The sequence below is a fragment of the Poeciliopsis prolifica genome, unplaced genomic scaffold, assembly GCF_027474105.1.
Source record: "Poeciliopsis prolifica strain line A6 unplaced genomic scaffold, Auburn_PproV2 SCAFFOLD024, whole genome shotgun sequence".
NCBI classification, from domain to species: domain Eukaryota; kingdom Metazoa; phylum Chordata; class Actinopteri; order Cyprinodontiformes; family Poeciliidae; genus Poeciliopsis; species Poeciliopsis prolifica.
In genome coordinates this window covers 6,547,462-6,569,773 of record NW_026562399.1, presented here as the reverse complement: position 1 = coordinate 6,569,773, position 22,312 = coordinate 6,547,462, and the positions used below count along the sequence as shown (strand labels likewise).

The following is a 22,312-nucleotide window of genomic DNA, read 5'->3' as shown; positions in this document are numbered from 1 at the left end:
AAAGCAAATGAGTCGGATTAGCAGGAGTATCATCTCCGCTACCTGAATATTGAGCTGTTAGCATTTTATGGTGCTAATATTACTGTGTGTGGCAGGAATATGATACAGAAACAATGTCTTTAGTAAGAGGCCGTCAGATGTGTTGCAAGCCTGACTGCTACTGGAGATCCTTCCTGCCCGCAGCATCATCATCCACCATGACTGAAGACACATGGATGATATGAATCATGACAACATTAAATTTTCCCTCTGAAACAAAATATTTTTAAATTGAATTAAAGCTTTAAAGGGTTAAAGCTTGAGGATGAGAGAACAGATATTTTATACTCAGCTCTTCATAGTAAAGCATCTTGTTCCCAGTCAAAGGATATTTAAAAATGTTTTTATTTCATTTGTTTTACAAAGACTGTTTTAGGATTTCTATTGCTTAAATCTAAAGACATAATTGCAATGGCTTTTTTCACATCTTAAAAGTGATTGTTCTTATTTAATGAAGGTGTCCTCTTGTTTAAACAGCAGTGAGAGTGACTGGTATGGGTTTAGTTTGGTTATTTCAGCTCTGAGGAGAGGGTTGTTAATGGTGCTCAATCTAAGTGCAAATGAAGCTGTCACAGATTATTATGCAAAGATGAGTGACATGCTGAAAATATAGATAACTAACCGCGCTGCGCCACTTTATGTGTGAGCCAAGGAGGAGAAACCCAGAGGTCAAAGCTTTCTGCTGCTGGGTTGCTCCTGCTTTCTCTCTCTTTCTCTCTGTTTCTTTCTCTCTCACTTAAAAGCATTCCATCCTTCAACTCCAAATGAAAAAGAAAGAAAACAAATCAACAGATGTCATATTCCTTGGTTCTACTCGAGAAGGAACCAGTGGAACTGGTAGATATGCTGACAATCAGGATTTTGGCTCTGGAGCGTTTTTTGGCCTTAAGACAATTTCTATTGCAGGATTTTGAAGTGGAGCTGTGATTCTAAGCACTCGGTTTTGTTCAAATGCAATATTGTCATTTAAAAAAATTTCATATGGTAAAAGTACTGCAGTTGCACCTTGAAGATCACACGCGTTGTGTAGGACATTCTTGAACCTTGCAAAAGTTTTCACACCCCTTGAACTTCTCCTGTGTTATGCTAATCTTAGGAACTACAGTCAATTTAATTGGGATTTTTGTACTAGACCAAGATGAAGAAGTGTAATACTGTGATATGAAAGGAAAATAATACTTGGTTTTCCCATGTTAAAAAAATATATATTTAAAATATGATGTACATTCCCACAGCTTCTCTGCCTGGAGCACCTGCTTCCACAAAAAGATCACTTGTGAATTTCTTATAGCAATTTCTTGCATTTTTTCCACTCCTTTGTAAAAGCTAGGTTTCTGGAGCATATGACTACAGATGCTGTCACTAGAGATATGAATCTCTGCAGCTCCTCCAGAGCTATCATCAGCCTCTTGGCAAAAACCTGTGTCATTTTTCTTCAACTTCACTGTTATGCACAGCTTTGTGTTGGTCTAACACGTGGAAATCCCCAAAAAAAAAAAAAAAAAAAGTTTGTGGTGAAAACGTTCAAAGCAGTGAACTGCACACGGCTGAAACCTTCTCGTGCTTTATTATTTGTGGACGACCGTGCAAGCGTTTTGTCGTGAAATGTTGATAATTGTAAGAAAACAGGATTTCCTCAAGAAAAATCTTCAATCTTAAACCATGTAACTAGATCACTGATGCTGATATGCTCTTTCAGTATTTCCTACAAGTACCCCTGAACCATTGGTGCTGCTTACCCCACCACGGTGCCTCACAGCCAATCGCACGCAGCAGGGAGTCCTGCTCACCTGGATCCCACCTGCCAATCACACAGCACCTATCCAGCATTATGTAATGGAGTTCCGACTGGGGGAACGATGGGAGATCTTGGATGACAGCATTCCTGCAGGAGAGTTGGAGCTGCTCGCTCGAGACCTGATCCAGGTAGGACACATCCCTGCCGCTCTGCCAAATCCTGACTGGTGGTGACACGACGTTGTCTTTCCAGTGCTTAGAGGCGATCAGGGTTTGTTGGGGTTGTGCTTCTTTGCCGTCCTTTTGTGAAGGACGGCAAGGACCTCAATCTCATTTAGTCAATGAGATTGAGGTCCTATGACTTTTCTTGCTCATAGATCTTTGAGTCGCCTTTTTGTAACTTTTGCCTTATGCAATGTTGCTCGAAAAACGTAGATCTTTGTTGATGTTTTTTGGCTCAATTGTAAGGAACCTTTGGTTCTGTTGTGTGAAAAGTATCAGTTTCTTAAAGAGACAGAGGCCCAATTTCAAGGCTTTAATTTGTGAAATCACATTTTTATAATGACTTAATTTACTCTATTGTGCTATAAAACACACCTTTTGTGATTCCTCAGAGAACATAACTTTGTGGCCGTCCTCTCATGTCGATCCTTGTCCTTCCTGAAAAATTTCAGTTGGTCTTTTATGATTTTTCCTTCAGTAAAGGCCGTTTTTGTCGCCTTTCTTGTCAAAACGACGGCACAGTGATGTAAATGCATTAATGTGCCTTTTTGTGCAGAAGCTCTCGCGACTACTCGCTGCTGATGTTAAGCAAAATCTGCTTGATTCTCAAACACATTCCGTAAGTAGAGATCCTGGTACTCCGTGCACACGTTTGGATCGTGATCACTGCAGCTGAGCTTCTCACCCTAAAGCTCTCTGTGATCCAGAAAACTGTGCTTTGAGCCGTGATATTTTTAGCAGCAGTTTGCTTACAAGTCAGAACCTTATGACACAAAGACATCGTGTCTGAATGACAAGACTTTTAAACACATCTGTCCCTCTGTTTTAGCAACCAGTCTGCTAATTAGTATGAGAGATTGATTTGAGCCAATCATTTTGTGCATAATTTGATGTCACACATTAAACTCTGTAAGCTAATAAAGGTTTTTCATTAATTACTGGCAAATATTTGCAAACTTTTTGAAGGGATGCAGTGTGTTTTGTGACTGCGTCTAGAAGTCGAAGGTGTGATGTGGGGGCCCATACGACGATCACTAATTAGCCTCGCGTTTCAGCTCACCACAAATAAAACGGTTTCATTAACACTACCGCGTTCGGTGCAGTAATATGCTGTCACGTTTGGCACAGTTGTCATAGTAACAGGGCAGGTGTGCACAAGCTGATTAGGCTGACTCGGTGGGCTTCTGTGTTACGGTTTACATCTGGATCGACGTAAAACGTGCAGGGACTCTATAGAGTTGATCTCAGGAGTACGTAACGCTAAAACATGAAACCGATAGGTGCATTTTAACAGAACGCTAAAGTTGAGGAAAGGCGAAGAAAGAAAAATCCTGAGCGTAAAACTGATGAATTCTGAGTAAACGGTCGTTTTCTTGGAGCCCAGCGCCGCTGCAACATGTTGGAGCATCTTTCTTTGATATAACTGCCACTTTCAGGTCCACAAAAGTGCTTTTATTTCTCCTTGCTCTTCCCGCAGACACCCACACACACTTCATCTCTCTTGTTGCCTCACTCAAACACACACATTACACCTGGGTTGTGTAACTTCGCTGCTGCGGATTTCTTCCTCTGTGGTTAGAGCATTCAAACCACGAGGTTTGTTCAGTCTGCTGTTCTCCGTCGTTGCGTATGTGTGAGAGTGAATGTTTGCGCTGATCACATTGCTCAATCTGTTCATCCCGGTCATCTCTGCCGACAGCTCAGTGTGAAGCCAGCTGCATTGCAAAGTGTCTTGAAGCAAGTAGTAAACAGGACGACCTGAGATCATCGAGTCGAAAAGGATTTAATATGTTCTGTACTTCCATGTCTGTAATGTAGACGTGTGGTTCGTCTGCTCCTTTAATTTCAGCCTGTTTTCTCCTCCTGTGTGTCATCAGCACCGCTTCATTTCCAGGTGCTTTACGTGGGAATGACGTGACGAAGAAACTCCATTTTTTTAACTCCTGTCATTTTGGTGCAAACTTAAGACTCTGACGAAAAGACTGAAGCTGCCAGAAGAAACGCAATGATACATGTGACTTGGTGCACAACCAGACCGGTGATGGCTGCGTAAAAAAAAAAGAAAAAAATGTCATCAAAGGCCCTCGATGGGATTTCCATTGTGGCATCACTATTGTAGTGTTATTAGACTGTTGCTGGGGTATTGGGCAGCCAATCAAAACAGTGAGTGAAGGTCAGCAGATATGCTTTGGACCGCAGTACCAGCACATGATGGAGTCTGCTTATGGTCATATTATGGATTTGCGTGACTGTCATTTCTGGATGCCTGGCACTGTGATATCTATATGCAACACATGCTGGGAAACTGAATAGGATGGCTGCTGATGAAAACCCTGACACAACCCATATCGGCTTCCGCCAAGTCCCGACACTTCTGCATGACGCATATAGGAGACATTTTTTATTCCTGCTGACCTTCACTCGCGGCTTTTGCCGGCACAGTCCAGCAACACACACACGCGCACGCACACGGACACACACACACACACATATATATACATATATATATGGACCGATGCCTCTGAACATTTCACAGACTACTCTCTCCCTACTCATGAACTTATTGAAATGTTTCCCTCAGACTTTCTGCCTCAAAGGCTGAACTCCTGTTAAATTGATGTTTATGTTATCACACTTTATCTGTTCAATCTTTTTGTCAGCATTTGTTTTCTATTCATCTATCAAGTGTGTTTTCACACTTGTGTTATAGATTCTTGATAACTTATCTGATTCTGTTTTATGCTGCTTATTGTGCTCCGAATTGGCAAATAGATCATATTTACCTGGATGGTAAAAGGACTTTTGGCGTTTTTGATGGGGGAGGGGTGCGCATAACGTCATTGTCTCTTGCAGAATGAGCTTCCTCAGAGTCTTATCAGGTGGCTGGAATAGTGGGGGGAAAACATATTATTTTTAGCTCTGAGGCAGTTTGAAGCCTTTAGTCTGATGCGTTCTGCTTATTTTAAAATCCTGACGGCTCCTTTGTTCTGCTCCTCCCAGGAGGCCTGGTACGAGTTTCGCGTCATGGCCGTCATGGACGACATGGTGAGCGAGCCCAGTAACGTGGTGGGAGTGTCCAGCACAGGTAAGTTCTCACAAGACGGAGCTTGCGGGAACTTTCCGTGGATATTTCTGTACTCTCCAAGGCAACAGGATAGTTGAAGGATTCTGTATCACAATACTTCCCGTTCATCCCCGTGCCTCGTCTGTGCAACATCAGGCCATCCTTGCATCACTCAGACAGAGATTGTTGCTACTTATGCATTGCACACACGGCACCTTTAACTTAGCATTTTGCTCTATCAGCGCTATTTAATGAAGACTCCACTGACATGCACACTCTTTCGTAGCATTCTGATAAGCATGACATCATCAATTTACCCAGCATCCACTGACTCTTTGGCTCTTTGTGCTCAAAAGAGAAATAATTAGAAATCAGCCTATTTTTAGCTGCACCACTGATATCTGTTTGCTTTTTGAAATCAAGCCTCAGAACGTGATGCGGCGCCCCTGCAGAGGTCACTGAGTACACATCGTTTGGTAAAACAGCTGTTGGCAGCTAATACAGACTGTTGTCGCTGTCATATTAGGCCTCTGCTGCCCTCTACTGGTTGCAGTGGGGAGCTTTGAAGTAGTCGTGACCAAAACCTGCCGAACATTCTTTGTTGTTTTTTACAGATGCCAACAATTTGTCCCGCCCGGCTTGTATTTAGCAGTGACCTGGGATGTTTTTGCCGATTCAGCGTGTTACAACATCAAGCTAAACCAGAGATCAAAATATTGCAAACACAACTTAGAACTATTCACAGTGTTTGGAATGAGGGATCTTGGATAGTGAGGAATTCTTATTGTGAGCTTTTAATGGTTTAAGCCTGCAGGCATAAAGAGGAAATCCACAGCGAGGGAGGCTTCTGCTCCATCCTGATTGGATCATCATTTTTCTAGCCTTCTCATCCACCTGTTTCTTCCCAAGAGCGCCCAGATTTCTCTGCTGAGCTTCAGTAGTCTTGGATCACGCATTCAATAAACTGACATCACTAACAAACAGATCACACCAACAAATAAAGGACGGGACGAGAGGAGTTCATTGAAAATCGCATCAAGTAGTATTGCAGGCGTAAAACAAGTTGAGAATCATCGAGAATAAAGACGGAGAACCAAAAACACTTTCAACCTTTGATCTGGGCATCCCAAGGTCTATTAAACATGTCCATAACAAAAGCAGCTCTGTAAACAGAAAAAAAAACAATAATTGTTGTTTTTATACTGTGGACAGGAGGAAACGCAATTTAACAGTAGAGACTTTGTTGTCTAAAAATACAGTGGAAAGTGCTGAAAGTCGGTTAAAATAGACTTAGACATGACAGCGAACTTGGCAACAAAACGTTGTTGCTTGACTACCAGAGTAAAACATGAGAAAAAAAAAAAAGACAATTAATGCAGATACATATATTCAAGTTCTGCTAGTGAAGGTATTCGACAAAAGCAGAGACTGTTCCATTTCATTCAATTTTAAAGTTTTAGAAAGAGACAGTTTCAATTGATTAAGTTTTAGATGAAGAAATATGCAGAAGGAACAAAATCAGATACATTCCTCTGTATTCAGATTAGACATCATTCTTTGAAAAGTAACTAGAGTACTTAGTAATCAATAACTTTTGAAAATAAGTCATCCGTAAAGCAAACCGGATTACTGTCTTGAGGAAATAACCAGTAATTAGTAACTAATTACTATTTTCAAGTAACCTGACCAAACTGAGAGGTCAGTTGGAAAAAGACTGACAAGCACGACGTGTTTTCAACGTTGGTCAGAAGAAAGCTCAAATGTTTTGCACCAAAACCTCAAAGTTTTTGAGAATGAAAAGTGTTGAAGTCTTTCTTTTTTTACCTTCCAAAAAGTAGCAGATTAATGTGGAGACAGGAAGTTCAGAATCACTTTAATCATCTCTCCTGGTTATTCAGAGCACTGGGTGTTCTCTCAGGGGACACTGTGTTCTCTTCCTCCGTTCTCACATTTGGACAGCAATCTCAAAGCAAATATCAGCCCCGAACCAGGAGTGAGGAAAAGCTTCTGTACTTCAGCGTTCATTACTAGCAAAGTCACAACGCGTAGTAATGAAACATTTACAAATGTGCTGATAATAATCTCCTGTGTTAATCATCACTTTCCATTCTTGCTACAGGCCACCACAACTTTGCCAACAACTTCTTTTATCTCCTCCATGCTCGGAGTTTGCTGTTGATGTTGACGTTTTCTGCATTTGGGTTGTCGCCTGGCAGATTTCTTCCCCCCTCCAGAGATGGTGGAGGAGCGTGGACTGACGCGGCCGGTGGTGGCTGGCATCGTGGCCACCATCTGCTTCCTGGCTGCAGCTGTCCTCTTCAGTACAATGGCTGCCTGCTTTGTCAACAAGCAGCGCCGGAAGAAGCTCAAGAAGAAAAAAGGTCAGGGGAAGATGCTGTCTTCTTCCCACAATTTCTAAGTCAGAAAAATCCCCTTATGTCATATTATCCTGCACTAGTTTTTTTCCACGTCGTCTCTGACTCATTTCTGCTGCTCTTATTACACTTATTAAATAAAAAATTGATTTGTATCTAGTAATGTGCAACAGATAACGAAAATATCCAGAAACATAAATGAGAGGAAAAAGACTGAATGAAGGTATTCATGGCATGAACTGTTGCTATGATGTTCATTCATTTTGTTGACTTTACATTCTGAAGTCAACAAAATGTGTGAAAATGTCAGAACCTATTCAGACTTTGTGTTGGTCTATCACAATCAGACATCACCTCACAAAGGCACTGAAGGGAATTCTGGACTTCCTGAAAATTGGATCAGTTTAATTTGGAAAAATCCTGCAGTACAACTGGGCTACATGTCATTTAATCAACTATTTGATTACACCTTTCATTCACTAAAAATGTGTCCTCTTTTATAAAAAGTGATATGTGAGAGAGCGTTCATGTCAGTAAAGTACGGTATAGACTTTGTGGAAGGCTTTCACGTCACGCTGGATAATTATTAGGTTTATCTTTTTTTGTTGTTTTCTGTTCTCCTCTTACTGTAACTGTAATGAATGTATCTTCCTTCCACTCTCCAGATCCCCCTCTGTCCATAACCCACCTCAGAAAAAGCATGGAAACACCGTAAGTATTCCTCCCACAACCCCAATGCACTCCTACAAACACCCAATGATACTATTATAATCTGAGGAACGTGAATGAGGATTTCTTACATTTGCTGAGGTTTTTCTGTTGAGTAATAGCCAGACTCGTCAGCACTCTCATGGGCGCAAGGGTTAAGTTACTGAAAACACAACTGCTTTCAAACAACTTTTTCTTCAACAGGAATAGATCTTCACTTCAAGCTCTAAACATTTGCGTTAGACCACTCTGTTACTTGGTCAAGATAATCAAGTGGCAATAAATTCAGAGATGAACACTCAAATGTTTCCCTCACAATGCTCGGAGAGGTCAATCTGCAGCGCTGTTATCCGCATCAGTAATGTAGACTGAACACTGTGACCAACAGCTGACTGGAAGAGGCTCCCATCAAGCAGCAGAGTTAATAGACAGATGCTTTCTATGAACAGTGTAATTAGTATCTAATTGCTTAGTAGTTTGCGATAACTGAAACAGCTAGCAGAAATAGCCTAAATCAAGGATTTTTTTTATGTTAAAAGCTGCACTGGGATGACAATATGCCTCAGTAGAAAACATCTATAAAGTGACTCTTTAAAGGTGGAGTATGTAACTTTTATAAGAAATATTTTTTACATATTTGTTAAAACTGTTACCATGTTTTGACAGTATGAATTTTTTTTATCTTTGAAAAAATCATCTTCTTCCATGTCCTCCCAATGCTACTATTATAATCTGCAGAAATGTTCTCCTCTCAGTCAAAAACAAACCAATCAGAGCCAGAAGGAAGGTCTTAAGAGCTGTCAATCATTCTCATGCACATGCTGCTGTATGTGCTGATGGCAGACAAACATCTTACCATTTCAGGAAAACCTTTTGACCGCCACCATCAGTGGCTAACGAGCTTGAGCATTCATGGAAGACTCTGTATACACGAGCATGATTGAGAGCACTAAGACCCTCCTCCTGGCTCCGACTGGTTGTGTCTTACTGAGCTAATAAATAAACTTGTAATCCAAAAATACAATAATCAATTTAACAGCCAACACTCAGTACGTTCTGATGACGTCACCACATCACGCAACTTTCTCCCGGTGCGCCACAATCCGGAAACAAGCCAATTGAAAATAAAGCCGGGAAAACGTTTGAAAATGACAGATAAGGACTAATCTGAACTGAAGCGGGAACACCGCGTGTGACCCACGATGAACCGCGTCAGTTTAAGCTGTAACAAAACGTAAGTTAGCGATTGTGTGTGTTTGTGTGTGTTAACGCGACTCTTCAATTAGGTCCTAACTCGTGACGGCTCCTCCGTCACAGTAACGAGTAACTAAGCCACACATTGAAAATGTATCGGAGTAAAACTATGCAATTAAGTTCGGAAATATAGTGAAGTAAAAGTGAAAGTTATCAAAAATTTTCATACTCGAGGAATGTCTGAAGTACTCCAAAATATACTTAAGTGAAGTAGTGAAGTATTTTTACTTTGTTACTATACAACACTGAACATTTCCAAACCAAAATCACCAACCCGGAACCCTTGGCTGTTAAAATCTGCATACAAATGACATAGCATAATAGTTAAGACATTTTGTTTCCTAAATAAACGTGTTTTCATTAAAGTTACTTGTGAAGTTTTGAGCTCTTGTAGTTGAAGTGTAAAGTGTTACAGAAACCACTCTGCTGATTTCTTCAAGCATCTGCTGGTTGAAGAGCTTTCAGTCACACTTCAAATCAACATGAAACACATTTTATGTTGTTCTCTTTGTTCTCAATAAATGTTTTGTAGTTTTGAATTCTTATGTTGGAAAAGTCTTTAAAAGAGGATTTTTGTCATTGCTTCATAAAAGTCAGTGTGGTTGTTGAAGAAATTCTTCTTCTCCAATCAGTTTTATTATGCTTCTTACACACGCTGCACTTTAATCAGGTTTTCTCTTTCCACCTTAATTAAAACTTTTTCTTCTTCCCTTTCTTCTTTATTCATGCCACCATTTAGTGCCCATGTCTTCTGTGCTTTTTACTGTCTAATCTCCCCACCTTTACAGGAGTCCACTTAGTTTCTTTCCCAGCCTTGAGTCCTACTGGGAAGGGTTGACTGCCCAGTACAAGCCACAATCTTCCAGTCCTCAGTGAGTGTGCCCAACTGTTGTCCCCCTGGTCTTGCACACTATATTCTCCCATTTGCACTTCGATCCTCAAAGCTCTGTCTGCATGCTTCCGGCTAAACGTCCCAACCAGGCAACAACAACACTGGTCACGATCTTAAGTTCTGAGATGGTTTCAGACAGCATTTTGGACTTCTTCCTTTTACATGGTAGTGACACAATAACCATCACTGTGCAGTTCATTCTCGTTCTCAATTTCTGGCTGTTTCTTGATTGTTGAGAGCTGCTGAAGTTTTTCTCAGCATACTGCAATGCCAAGTCAAAAGTTTAGTGATCTGTGGTGAACATGCTGGAGGTCCATTGACATGACCGCGGTGAAGTCAATCTGTTCATGGTGCTTTAACAGTAAAGACTGCACTGAGGAAAAAGGTAATATTCTGTATTTAATAAAGGTGATTTGTGCCCAGAATCGTTGAGTCGAAGGCAAATAATGACATTAGAAGGAGGCTCAGGTTTGTGTGTGTCTAGCTGTGTTCAGCTCAGAAAGTAGTTAGAACCTGAGGTCAAGCATCTGAAATCCTCAACTATTTCCAACTGCAAGGTTTTTATTATTTTTTGTGGTTCACATTAAGAAGCCGAATCGTGGTAAACTAAATGAGAGAGTGTCAACATGAACAACGTTAAAACTCAAAAAAGAAACATTAAGAGCATGGCTAAAGTAGTGTTGGGTTAAATATAATTGTAGCTTAATCCCCTTCGTTAAGTCAGCACATCTTTAGTTTGTTGAAAACTTAGTGGAAATGTGATCAGGACAATGTGAGGCAGATGCAGTTGTGGTTTATATCATGAAAAACAGTAGTGATCCTGGGAATATTGTGTTTCTTTTTACCTCTTTATGTGTCCATGTCCAAATACATGGACAAATAAATATCTTTAAGCAATGTGTGTTTTGTTTTACCTTCAAAAAATGAAACAAAGATGCAAATGTAGTAGGAAATGTCCATTTGCCTTATATCCTTGCTGTTGAGATCAGAAGCATAATGGAAAGGAAGTTTTAATTAAATAGACAAAAAAAATAAAATGTTGTTTGCTATCAACAAGGTGACATTTTGCTTGAAAGATAAATGCTATAAGTTTATCTTGAAATCATAAATAAAAGTGGCTCGGGTTGATATAGCTCCAGCCTTCAATGTTCTTGTTTTGGGACTCTGTCAGCTGAAAAACTGCATATTTCAGTTTTAAAAAGACAAATAAAAAGGTTGGCAAAGCTTATATAGATGTAATAGAGATGTATATGGAACAACACTATTACACTGAGCAAATCATTGTGTTTTCTGTTGAATAGACACTGATTTCTAATGTTAATTATGTCCCTCCAACTCTTCACAAATGGGAAGATGTTAAAGTTGACATTTTCACAAAACACTAGCAATAATCAAATGCATAAAAAATAAAAAAATAAAATATATGTAAGTGTGTATGTGTTATGTTAATTCCTTTTTTCATTGCAGTGCTTTAAGCAGTTTGGAAAAATCCACTTAAGTCCTTTTGTGAAACACTTTTTGTTGAAAACCCTCACCGTGTTTTTTTCATTCATTCCAAATATTGATACATGTGGCTGTTTTGTTTTTTTCGTTCACTTTCAAAGCAGTCAAGTTCTTTCAGTGGTTTTTGTAAACTGTTATATTAGTGATGGTTCTACAGCATAGTAAGCAGCAAATTATGATTTTGATGTCCTTCATTTTCTGATAAACACCTAGAAATATACACACAAGAGTTTAGATTTGTGTTGCACACTGATTGTGTAGTATAGTTAAAATATTGTCAATATTGTGGTGCATGCAGACTTCATATCCTAATTTTGACCTTTTGTAGTGGAGTCATTGCTTGCATGTTCAGCACCACAAGAAGAGAAAATGATCAGAAAATTAAAGTTTCCTTCTTACTTATGTTATACAGAAAACTGCCCTCACAAAAATAATAAGAAGAAAAAGTTCAGCCACAATTTTTCAGAAAGAAGCTTTTGCGATAGCAGGATGTATTCATCTGTCTGAGTTTGTAATCAGGTGCTAGTTTCCCAAAACCAAGTTGGTACAATATTGGTGATGACAGCCACAGTAACTTGTTGCTGCATCCAGTAGTATTCAAAACAAAACCATAAATATTTGAAATTTATGATATTTTCTTAGTTTTGACATTTATATCTGGTTCTGGGTGTTTTTCTATGCTCTTCTGTCTGTTTAGCAAATTGTTTTCCTACCTGAGACCAACATTTAGTGTCAGGGAAACACTAAATGTTGGTGCGTTACTTACTTGTTTACGTATTGCACCAGCTGACCAAATCTTTTTTTTTTTTTATTATTATGAGGGTGGGGTTGTAATGCTTTATATAAAATATGAAGATACTGTTAAATAAAGAGAAATTTCCTCACTTATATCTTGCCGTTGAATTAATTTAAATTTGCCAGTCTTATTATTCTAAAAACCGTCTATTGTTTCAAAACTGTTGGGAAATGTAGGGTCTTGGTGACTCAATTAAATCCAGTTTGTTGTTGTCCACCACTTGTTCTTAAATAATTGTAATGAAGTTCAGCATGATGTTCCTAAATGTGTTGTAATTGTATAATAGCCCTTCCTTCAGTGCACCACCCTACCTGCAAGAGAAGCTATTAAAAACCCCCAACCGCTGATAAGAACTTTGGAATTAACTAAAATGCAGCATATTTTGTTGGGTATTTGTTTCTGACCTACGCTATTGCTGTTTTAAGCTCCAACCCATTATTCAGAAATGACATTTCTGTTTTCCTAAAAGTTTAATGATGCCATAAGCTTATTTTCAATGCAGGTGAAAACGTCTTCATCACCATTTGAGTCAGAAAATTCTGACTCAATAAATGTTCTTATATTTACTAATTTATTTTTGACAGGTCATCTTCAGGAAAGGTGAGTCCGGAGAGCATACGTTCAAAGGCATCTCCATCAGAATCGTCCGAAGAGAGTCATGACCAGCGTGGAAGGAAACCTCCTCCCAGTCCAGGAAGGAAAGAAGAGTTATCCTTATACAAGAAGACCAAAAGAGCAATAACAAGCAAGAGGTACATGTCCAAGCACGAAGCTGAACCAACAACACCTATTGAACTTATCAGTCGAGGCCCAGATGGACGATTTGTCATCGATCCCACTGATGCTGAAATGTCAGTCAAGCCCCGCCGTATTGAGGGCTTTCCCTTTGTGGAAGAATCAGACCTTTACCCAGAATTTCGACAATCGGACGAAGAGAATGACGATCCCAGGCCTCTTCCACCAGTCATGGCACCGCTTCGGCCTCATCAGATTTCCCCAATCTCCAGTCAGGAATCTTACCTCCAGCCTCCAGCCTACAGTCCTCGTTTTCACAGGCCTTTTGAAGGTATGACCATCATGGAGAGCAGTCAGCTCCATGCCACGGGACAGATCCGAGGCTCTCTTCACCATAGAGCTTTCTATGGCTATCTAGGACCACCTGGAGATCACGATCCCCCACCTCCTTTCTACATGCCTGATACCAGCCCACTGAGGTCGGTCATGTCCTCTCCTCCATACTTTGCTGAGGGTCCCTTTGCACACCACATTATTCCTGAAGAAATCGGAGAGGGTGAATTTCCACAATACGCTGTGTCCGGCTTCCCACTCCCTCTGACACTGACCTCTTCCTCTCATTCACCAGAGATTTGGCAGGGACTAGATTTTACCTTTTCAAGTTTGGAGGGGCCTCAATTTATATTCCCCCCACCCCACCCTCTGCATACCCGCCATGATCCTCCCTACGCCTCTCCACCTCATGTTCTTCCCCTTAGTGCTTTCCAGCACTCTTCTCTTCCAATGCCTACCTACCCAACAGTCTTGCCACTTGAGGCCCCAAGTCGCAGGACATCAAAGAGTCATAAAAGCAAGTCTCCCAGCAAGGCCAGGCCTCATGGCTCCCCAGCCAGGCATTTAGCTATGCAAGAGGCACATTTAGGGCAGCTCAGACCTTCAGGCCATAGTATGGGTGTGCCAGTTTTGTCTTATACTGATCCAATGGCTCATATCGTCCCCAGCACATTCAGTAATTTGGATACACGATGGTTTCAAACCAACCCCCGTTTTAGTCCCAGACAGACTCGTAGGATGGATTCTGGCTTGCATCAGGTGGTTCTTCAACCCTCTCGACTTTCACCCCTTACTCAAAGCCCCCTTAGCTCTCAAGAGGGCTCCCCAGAGATTGTAGTGCGCCCTCGCCCACGTCCAAGCATGGTGCAGCCTCCCATACCCCCAGGGATGTCTGAGATTACCCTGCTTCCACCGTCCACAGCCAGCTTTTCAAGGAGATCATCCCCATCCTCATCACCTGCTCAAGGTCAGGGTAGCAGGAGAACAAGCCCCAGCTACCGTTCCCACATGGCTTTTGCCACTGCTGCAACCAGTTACCCAGCTTCCCAGTCCCCATCGCCCCCCGTGGAAAGCAGCAGCATATTTGGGCAAATGCCAGCTCATAGGAGGACTGAGGAGGAGATTCTTCCATCTGAGCCCTCTCCACCCCAGTTGTCAGCTTCAGGGTAGGTCTGTTAGGCATGCAGAGAGGGATGCCATTTGTGTCATCTGCCTTAGCCCATAATGCTTTGATGTGGGAAGTTGCTCTGACATTTTGGCTACTGAAGTTCTATATCTACCTATTGGACCATTGGTTTAATAGCTGGGTATTTTTTTTTTTTTTTTTTTGTATATAAAATTTGAAAATGAAAGCAACCTGATTCAAAGCAACCTATTTGTTGTAACAATAGATTTGCATTCTGGGATGTTAGCTTGTAGTTTGAGTCCTGCTGATGCAGCTCTTCATCTCAGACATCAAGTTAGAGGTATTCACTCACTAAATCTGTGAGGGACTGTCTCCAAGTTGACCAGCTAGAAAATGCAAAAAGTAAATTTAAAAAATTCTACTCTATGTAAAAAGTCTTGAAACTAATGCGAGTAAATAATTAGTTGGAATGCATTGTATTCATAGATTTCATTTAACACCTTTAATAGCTACAGTCCTTACAGTCAGCCATCATTTAAGATCTTAGTTTTTTCATCTGTGTCATGCATTACCCTGCTTTCACTTAACAGGCGGAACCCCATATTATTCATCTAATTAATGTCCTAGAAGAAACACCATCATTATGCTTAGTTCAAAGCCTTTCAAAGTGCCTTTATTAAGCAGAAGGATGCTTTAAGAAGAGTTCATCTTGGCAGGCCCTGCGGCCCATCCTCAGCCTTTGATTGCATGATCAAATCTACCTTACCTTCCAACCTCTCAGATTTTTCCTACCCACCTTCCTTTCCCCTTTCTATCACTCTTTTTCCCCAAACTTTTAAGTGTTACCAGGTCACCCCCAGGTCTGACTACCAAGGAGAGGTTTTTGGGCAAAGTGTGTCACAGGGCCTGTCCGCTTCTCATGTACTGCAATGTCTCCATCATTATGAATTAGGGGCAGGGTGGTGGTTCTTAATGACTCCTGGAGTCTTACCTGCTTTGTTTTTGATTGATCTCAGCTATCTGGGCAGCGTTGTTGTGACCAGGTCCTCTACACCGCAATAGGTAAGGGTTGGATCCATGTCTGAAAGGGGGGGGTTAGCAGGTGGGACTTTTTGATCACCTCGTCCTTTAAAGGGGAATACAAGGCTTTGAGTCTTTGTTTGATTTGTTCCTTCCGTCACAGTACATGTAGTTTTTTTTTGTTTTCTGTTGTTTACTTTCTTCTTTTTGTCAAAGTGGCTATGCATTTTACGTTCTGCAGTCTTAAGTACATTATGCATTCTGACTGATATGCATATGCCATCCGTTGTCTGAGAGATCAGGACAAAGAGGTCTCAGCAACAGGACTTGCTTGCTTGACATGCTTGAGCTGTTTTTTTAAATGACACAATTACTTACAACTATCAGTCCAATAAAAACGTTATCAAAGAAAAATGCACCATAGGTAAAAACATTATCACAGGATGCTCATTCATACATGTACCAGGTTCACTTTTCATGGAGTTTGAATCCAGCTGAAGATTTAGCTCTGTTATCATGAACATTCTTGGTAACATAATCATAGTGCAAGTGAATGACTGGTATGTTTAGAATGTCCAAAGTTATTCTTAAATGTCAATTTACTTCATACCTTTTGAGAAACGGTGTCTTGCAAAACTATACATAACCTTTAGCTTGAAGGAAGAAAAATGATATATAGTGTTGATTTTTTTTTTTTAAACCTACCCTTATCTATAGAATGCATGTGTATTCTGCCCCCCTTAGTCAATACTTTGTAGAATTGTGTTTTTGCTCCTAGGCTTTGGGGTAATGGCTTTACCAGCTTAGATCTTTGTCTACACATATTTGCACATAGTCCACAAAATTCAGCGTTGGGTACAGCTGACCACAGCACCTTCTTCCATGTGTTTGCTGTCTCTCACATGGCTTATGGCAAATGTCAAACAAGAATTATTGTGATTATCTTTCTTCAAAGACTTTTCTTCTTGCTACTTCTACATAAAGACCAGATACGTGGAGTGTCTTGTTAATGGAATCTTCTGAACAACTTGTGGATTCCCTAAACTCCTTTGGAGGTACCAAGGGCTTCTTGTCTGCTTTTCTGATGGATGATATCTTTGCCTGGCCTGTCAGTAGAAATGGACAGCCATGTCTTTGTATGTTTCAAGTTATGACATACTTTTTCCATGTTTAATATTCTTTCAGATCTTTGGTTTGAGTCTCTGCTGCTCCTTGGTCCTCAGGATGCTTTTTGTTGATTACCGTTTTCATAAACATATGAAGCCTGCATAGGACACCCACATTTATACTGAGAATAATGATGTGACTTTTGAAGGTAATTGGTTGCTCTGGATTTTACTGAACGCAATTAGAATAAGGAGGATAATTAATACACTTATCACACTTTTAAAATTATTGCTTGTATGTGATGGTCTTTTTTTTACCTCTTACTATCTCTTACTTTAATTGCTACTGTATGTACATGCCTCATAAAATACATTCAAGTATATGGAGGTAATGTATAAAAGAGTTCAAGAGGTATGAATATTTTTGCAAGGCACTGCAGTTGTATGTTGTGGCTTATAGATATAGGTGGGGGGTTTTAGCCTCAGATTTATATGTAATTATAAAAAAAGAATATTGAGTCAAAAGTTAAAATGTTACAGATATTTTCATAGTGGTAATATCTGTGAATAGCCTCCAGTTTCCACAGCAGCAACTCAGTTCCACCAAGTAAAAAGTCAACAAGCCACACCCTCGTTTTTTCTGTGCAAGCCAGCTGCCTATAAATCTGGGTTGTGAATTTGGGCGCTGATTTTAGACCTGACCTACGTGGCAAGTAAATGTTTTCCTAAACTTCTGCGTCAAAACACATTGCACTCCTAACCGCTGCGGTCTTGACTTTGCTTTGCTACAAACTGCATGGTCAGCGCCCAGCAAACAAATAAATAAAACAAACTCCCCCAACCTCCACAAGAATTGCATGTCAAGAACTGTACAGGAGTTGAATGTGTACCTCATTTTGTCTTGTTTCCTTTAACCCATTAGTCTACCATTTACTTCATTGAACATTTTTTACCAGGATGGAATCAATCATTGTTTGTTTGTGTCAACTTTATTTGCAGAAGCTGAGTAAATTGTTCCTCAAGCCTTGCAGGCAGAGTTTGCCTGCCTGTTTAAGCTACCCCCCAATAAAACTGACTGTTTGTTGTGACTTAAGATCCTTTCAGATAGTAGTTCAGCAAAACACACATGAACTTTTCATATTTATTGAGCGAGTGAAATAAAATATAAGATGAAATAAAGCAAACATGCCATCACAAACTGGTATTTCAAATCTTGTTGACTTTTGCTGTCATAAAAAATAAAATGCCTTGAACCTGGCTTTGCTACAAAATGCATGGTGTTTTCAGGCCATGTGGATGGAGAATGAAAGGGGTAGAATATATGACTTGTTTAGGGCATGTTAGATTTTCTTCTGGGAACTCCAAGACAGCGGCATCAGATTTCAGCTTTTGTCTTTGGTAAAGACTACGAACCATTACTCTCACAAGTGCTAGACATGTTTGTTTTAGTTGTGTATTTATCCAGAACGCCTTGCGCTAAAGTCCGTTTCGTGACTCTTGATTGGTCTCTGGGCCTCTTGGCATATGCATCCGAACCGCACTAGAGTTCACTTCAACCAAACCGAGATCTAGGTTTCTGACTTCTTCTCAAGATGGATAAGAGGGAGCATTACCGTTGGTGAGTTAAGTTTAGCCCTTCATTCTGTGCCAATACCTCATTTTTAGTGCTAAGCAATGATGAAACTAAAGAATGATTTGGAAGGGGCTTTAGATTAAGGTTCCAATAAAGACATTGTGGAACAGGAGAGGATGTAGACTTGAGCACATTAAAGTGAATCTTCAAACTCATTCAAGGTCCAACATTCATCAAGGTTTTAAGGCAGATCCAGCTGTTTTTGCTGTCATTGAGCACTGGCCTTATCATTGCGAAGGCCAAACAACCTATACTAGTTTATCACATTCTTTATTCCAAAGGTATCAAACGTAATCGTTAGCATCCAATAGATTATGGCACAGAATAGCTTCTGCACAAACTAAGGGGGAAATTGCTGAATCAGCCTATTCACTGTCAATTGATTTCTTTTAAATGGTACTAAATTGTTGACTCATAAGCTTTTGAGAAGGACAACAAGTGAGCAATTAAAGACATACAGGTTGACAACATGGGTCAGCAGTTCTCAGGTTTAAACCATTTTCACGAAAAGAAAATGGGTGGAATACACAATAATATTGATATATTTTTTTTTTTGCACAATACATCTAATTGGAATGCATTTTTCCTGCAGTCACACTAATTAGGTGGCATCAGAAAAGTCATCTTAAAGCCAAATATGCTGTTCCATCCTCCTGGTATTATAAGAACACTGAGCGCTCACCTCTATTGGACCAATGTAACAGATCTCCCTACTGCCAAAAGGCTAAAGGGACGGTATGATGTAAACTCAACTTTTTTTTACATCATAATATGATGTTATGCTCTCATGAAAAACATACACGGAAATTTGCCTTGATTCTTTCATGCATGTTTGATAAATCCTTTCGCCTCCCGTGACAACCATTCAGCCGTGCAAAACGCCTGGTTGGACCGAGCTCCACCATTGAGGCAAAGCTCCTCCTCAGAGTCACAGTTTCCAAACTTCTGAGCTGCCGACTCACAGTGCAGCCCTCCTCCGTGATTCTCCCGCTCAGCTCCTTCAGACTAGCCAGCAGCAATTAGGAAACACCTGGTGGAACTGCGCACCTGTTGAGCTCATCATACAAGCTACTTCTCAGTGAAATGCTGGTAGAAATGCTCTTAAAGGGTTAATGGAGGAACGATGTTGTGATGTCTTCTGAAGGTAGAGTTTCAGAATAAACAGCAGATTTTAAAGAGACAGAGGCCCATTTTCAAGGGGTTAAATTGTGATGACACATTTCTCTTGTATATATAGAGCATTTTCTATAACAACTGAAGGTAACATAGTTACTTGATTTTAAACAGAACTATATGCCTGGAAAATACTTAAGACTGCCCTTTGATAAATATAAAGCCCTTGCAATCATTTAATAAACTGCATTTTAAGAAGTATGTCTTCTGATATCATCAGCTGGAGAAACGACTTGTGTAACTCTCTTACCTGCTTAATTTTTCTGATCACAAATCACATGTACAGGCAGGTGTTGAAAATAGGACTTCCGTGTTAGACTGCTGGAATTCAGACATAATGACACAGAGACGTTTGTAGTTTCTCTACACTGTTGACCTCCGCAAAATTTCAGAGTACAATGTTTGACAAAGAGAGTCAAACATTGTTGCAAAAGCCCTGGAGAACTTTCTCATTTCTCATTTTTAATATGAAAAAATTGTAATTAATTTCCCTTTGGGAGTAATAGGATATTTTTTAATGTAAATTGAACTTATGAGATACATATTTGCTGTTAAAACACTACATAAAGATAAATTACCTAGGCATAGATTGTTTCATCTGTGTCATCTTTGGCTACGAGTCTCCCCAGCTGAATGTACGTCATATACGTGTATTTTTATTTTTATTTTTTTTACATTTTTTAACAGCAAAGCAGAAAGGGCGTTGCTTGTTTTTGGCAGTGACGAAGCACATTTCTAAATCTCAGCTACTGTGCTTAGCAAGTTTTTTAAAAATATATATATACGTACATATATATCGTTATGTAGAAAATGCAGTAGATTCTTCCCAGGTTCCGAAAAGCTGTGGAGCAACAGAAGTCTAGATCAAGCTGCAGCCCCACTATAAACCGAGACGTATTGCTGGTGGACACAGGGATGTAATACTCTGCATAAAGCAACTGTGCATTAATTCTGACAAGCCATAAGTTTGGACTGCAGAACAGATTTCTCTGTGTCCTGCCATAGATGCTCACCTACTTGATTTTATTCTAAGGAACAAATACTTTGCAGAAGTCAGGCACTCAAGGGGTCAACGACACCCTAAAAATAGACTGAAGTGCCCAATGAAGTGCTTTTGAATGTATTCCCCTTTAAAGTCATGTTCCATGTGCAAACTGCCATGCATGCCATTGCTAAATATTGCTTCTCCGTTTCAAAAACAAAACAATTATATGGGAAAGGAAAAAAAAAAAATCTTGTTACATTTGTTGTCCTGGTGCTTCGCTTTTCTTTGGCTTATTTTTCATTATGTGACTGTTCCTGAGTAGTCATTTTCCCCTCCCGCCATCTCTCCCCCTGTCAGCATGGTGAAGCCCATTGTAGACAGTATCCATGTCTATGAACACATATTGATGATGCTTTGTCGCTCAGCTGTGATTCTCCCCCTCTACTAACAGCATTTGGTTTCTCTCTGCAGCCACGGTGGGAAGATGGCCTCTTTGCAATGCTAATTGTTTTCTGTGTGTTTGTGGCAGAAATCTGTGGGCTGCCAAACGCTATGTGCCTCCATAAACAGGAGGGAGTTGGTGACAAGCTGCCAAATATACTCTACTTACCAATAAAGTATATGTCACTGTTGTTTTCAGAAAGCCGTTCGGTCATTTATACAGTAAAGATCCAACTACAAAAGTGTTTTTGTACTTAACATGCCTCTTCATTGAAAATCTTGTTGAAAAATTTGGCTCTGAAACCAACAGTTTGAGACCTGTTTAAATGTCGTATCGATGTATCCGCTACACTCAGTGATCTAATCTGCACTGTAGGGATAAACTGGGGAGTCTGATGTTCAAGATGTAGGTTTTATCAGTAAAATATAGATTATGTCGTTCAATGAAAACATTTTTTCAAGATGCATCGAATTCATGTAAATTCAAATTTTGACCAGACGTTTTATGGTTAAGCTAGATGTATTTCATATTCTCATATTAAGCTCATATGCTGCTCGATTTCAGGTTAATTAATGAGTTGTATCATTTTTAGTCCATGTAATAGTGTTGATTTTGGGGGTTGGGGCTTTGTGCTCTTCTCGATGCACAAACACAATGTGCTGACCACGATCGGCCCAGAGTTACCCGTGCTTTCCCTTTCTCTCTTCCTTTCATTTAGAAAACGTCGAGGTGCGTTGAGAGCCCATTCGGGGTCTGAGAGGAGTGACACACTGAGATACCAGCGTGTCAGAAAGGCCAAGAAGATGACGATGAACAACAACAACTCAAAGACCAGAAAGAAAGCAGGTATAGACAGTTTTCCACACCCAATAGGGGGTAACAAAGGACGAAAAAGTGCCTGGATTGCAAATACATGACAACCTCGTAGAACCAAAAACCTAGCAACGAGACACAAGACCAGGTTCCAAGAAAAGAGAATGAAGAAAATAAACCAAAATCTAATCAGACTGGAATTTAAGCAAAACAGTTACCCTCATAGATTGTACCGGAACAGATCCCAGCTGCGATTTAGCAAAAACAACTACATCTAGTGACATTTGCTATTCTTGGTAGGATCTCTGACAGGATTGCTCTAATGCAGCAAGAAGCAAGGGAGAGAGACCTGTAAG

At 40.2% G+C, this 22,312-nt stretch overlaps 1 protein-coding gene across 1 annotated transcript in view; it reads left to right on the top strand.

The window, feature by feature from the left end:
- igsf9bb (immunoglobulin superfamily, member 9Bb) overlaps positions 1 to 22,312 on the top strand; it is a 79,057-nt gene that overhangs the window by 50,713 nt on the left and 6,032 nt on the right. Inside the window, exons 14-19 of the mRNA XM_055046667.1 lie at positions 1,739 to 1,965; positions 4,999 to 5,083; positions 7,279 to 7,443; positions 8,103 to 8,148; positions 13,175 to 14,824; positions 21,862 to 21,989. Coding sequence (XP_054902642.1) covers positions 1,739 to 1,965; positions 4,999 to 5,083; positions 7,279 to 7,443; positions 8,103 to 8,148; positions 13,175 to 14,824; positions 21,862 to 21,989 — 2,301 coding nt within the window. The remainder of the gene's footprint in view (positions 1 to 1,738; positions 1,966 to 4,998; positions 5,084 to 7,278; positions 7,444 to 8,102; positions 8,149 to 13,174; positions 14,825 to 21,861; positions 21,990 to 22,312) is intronic.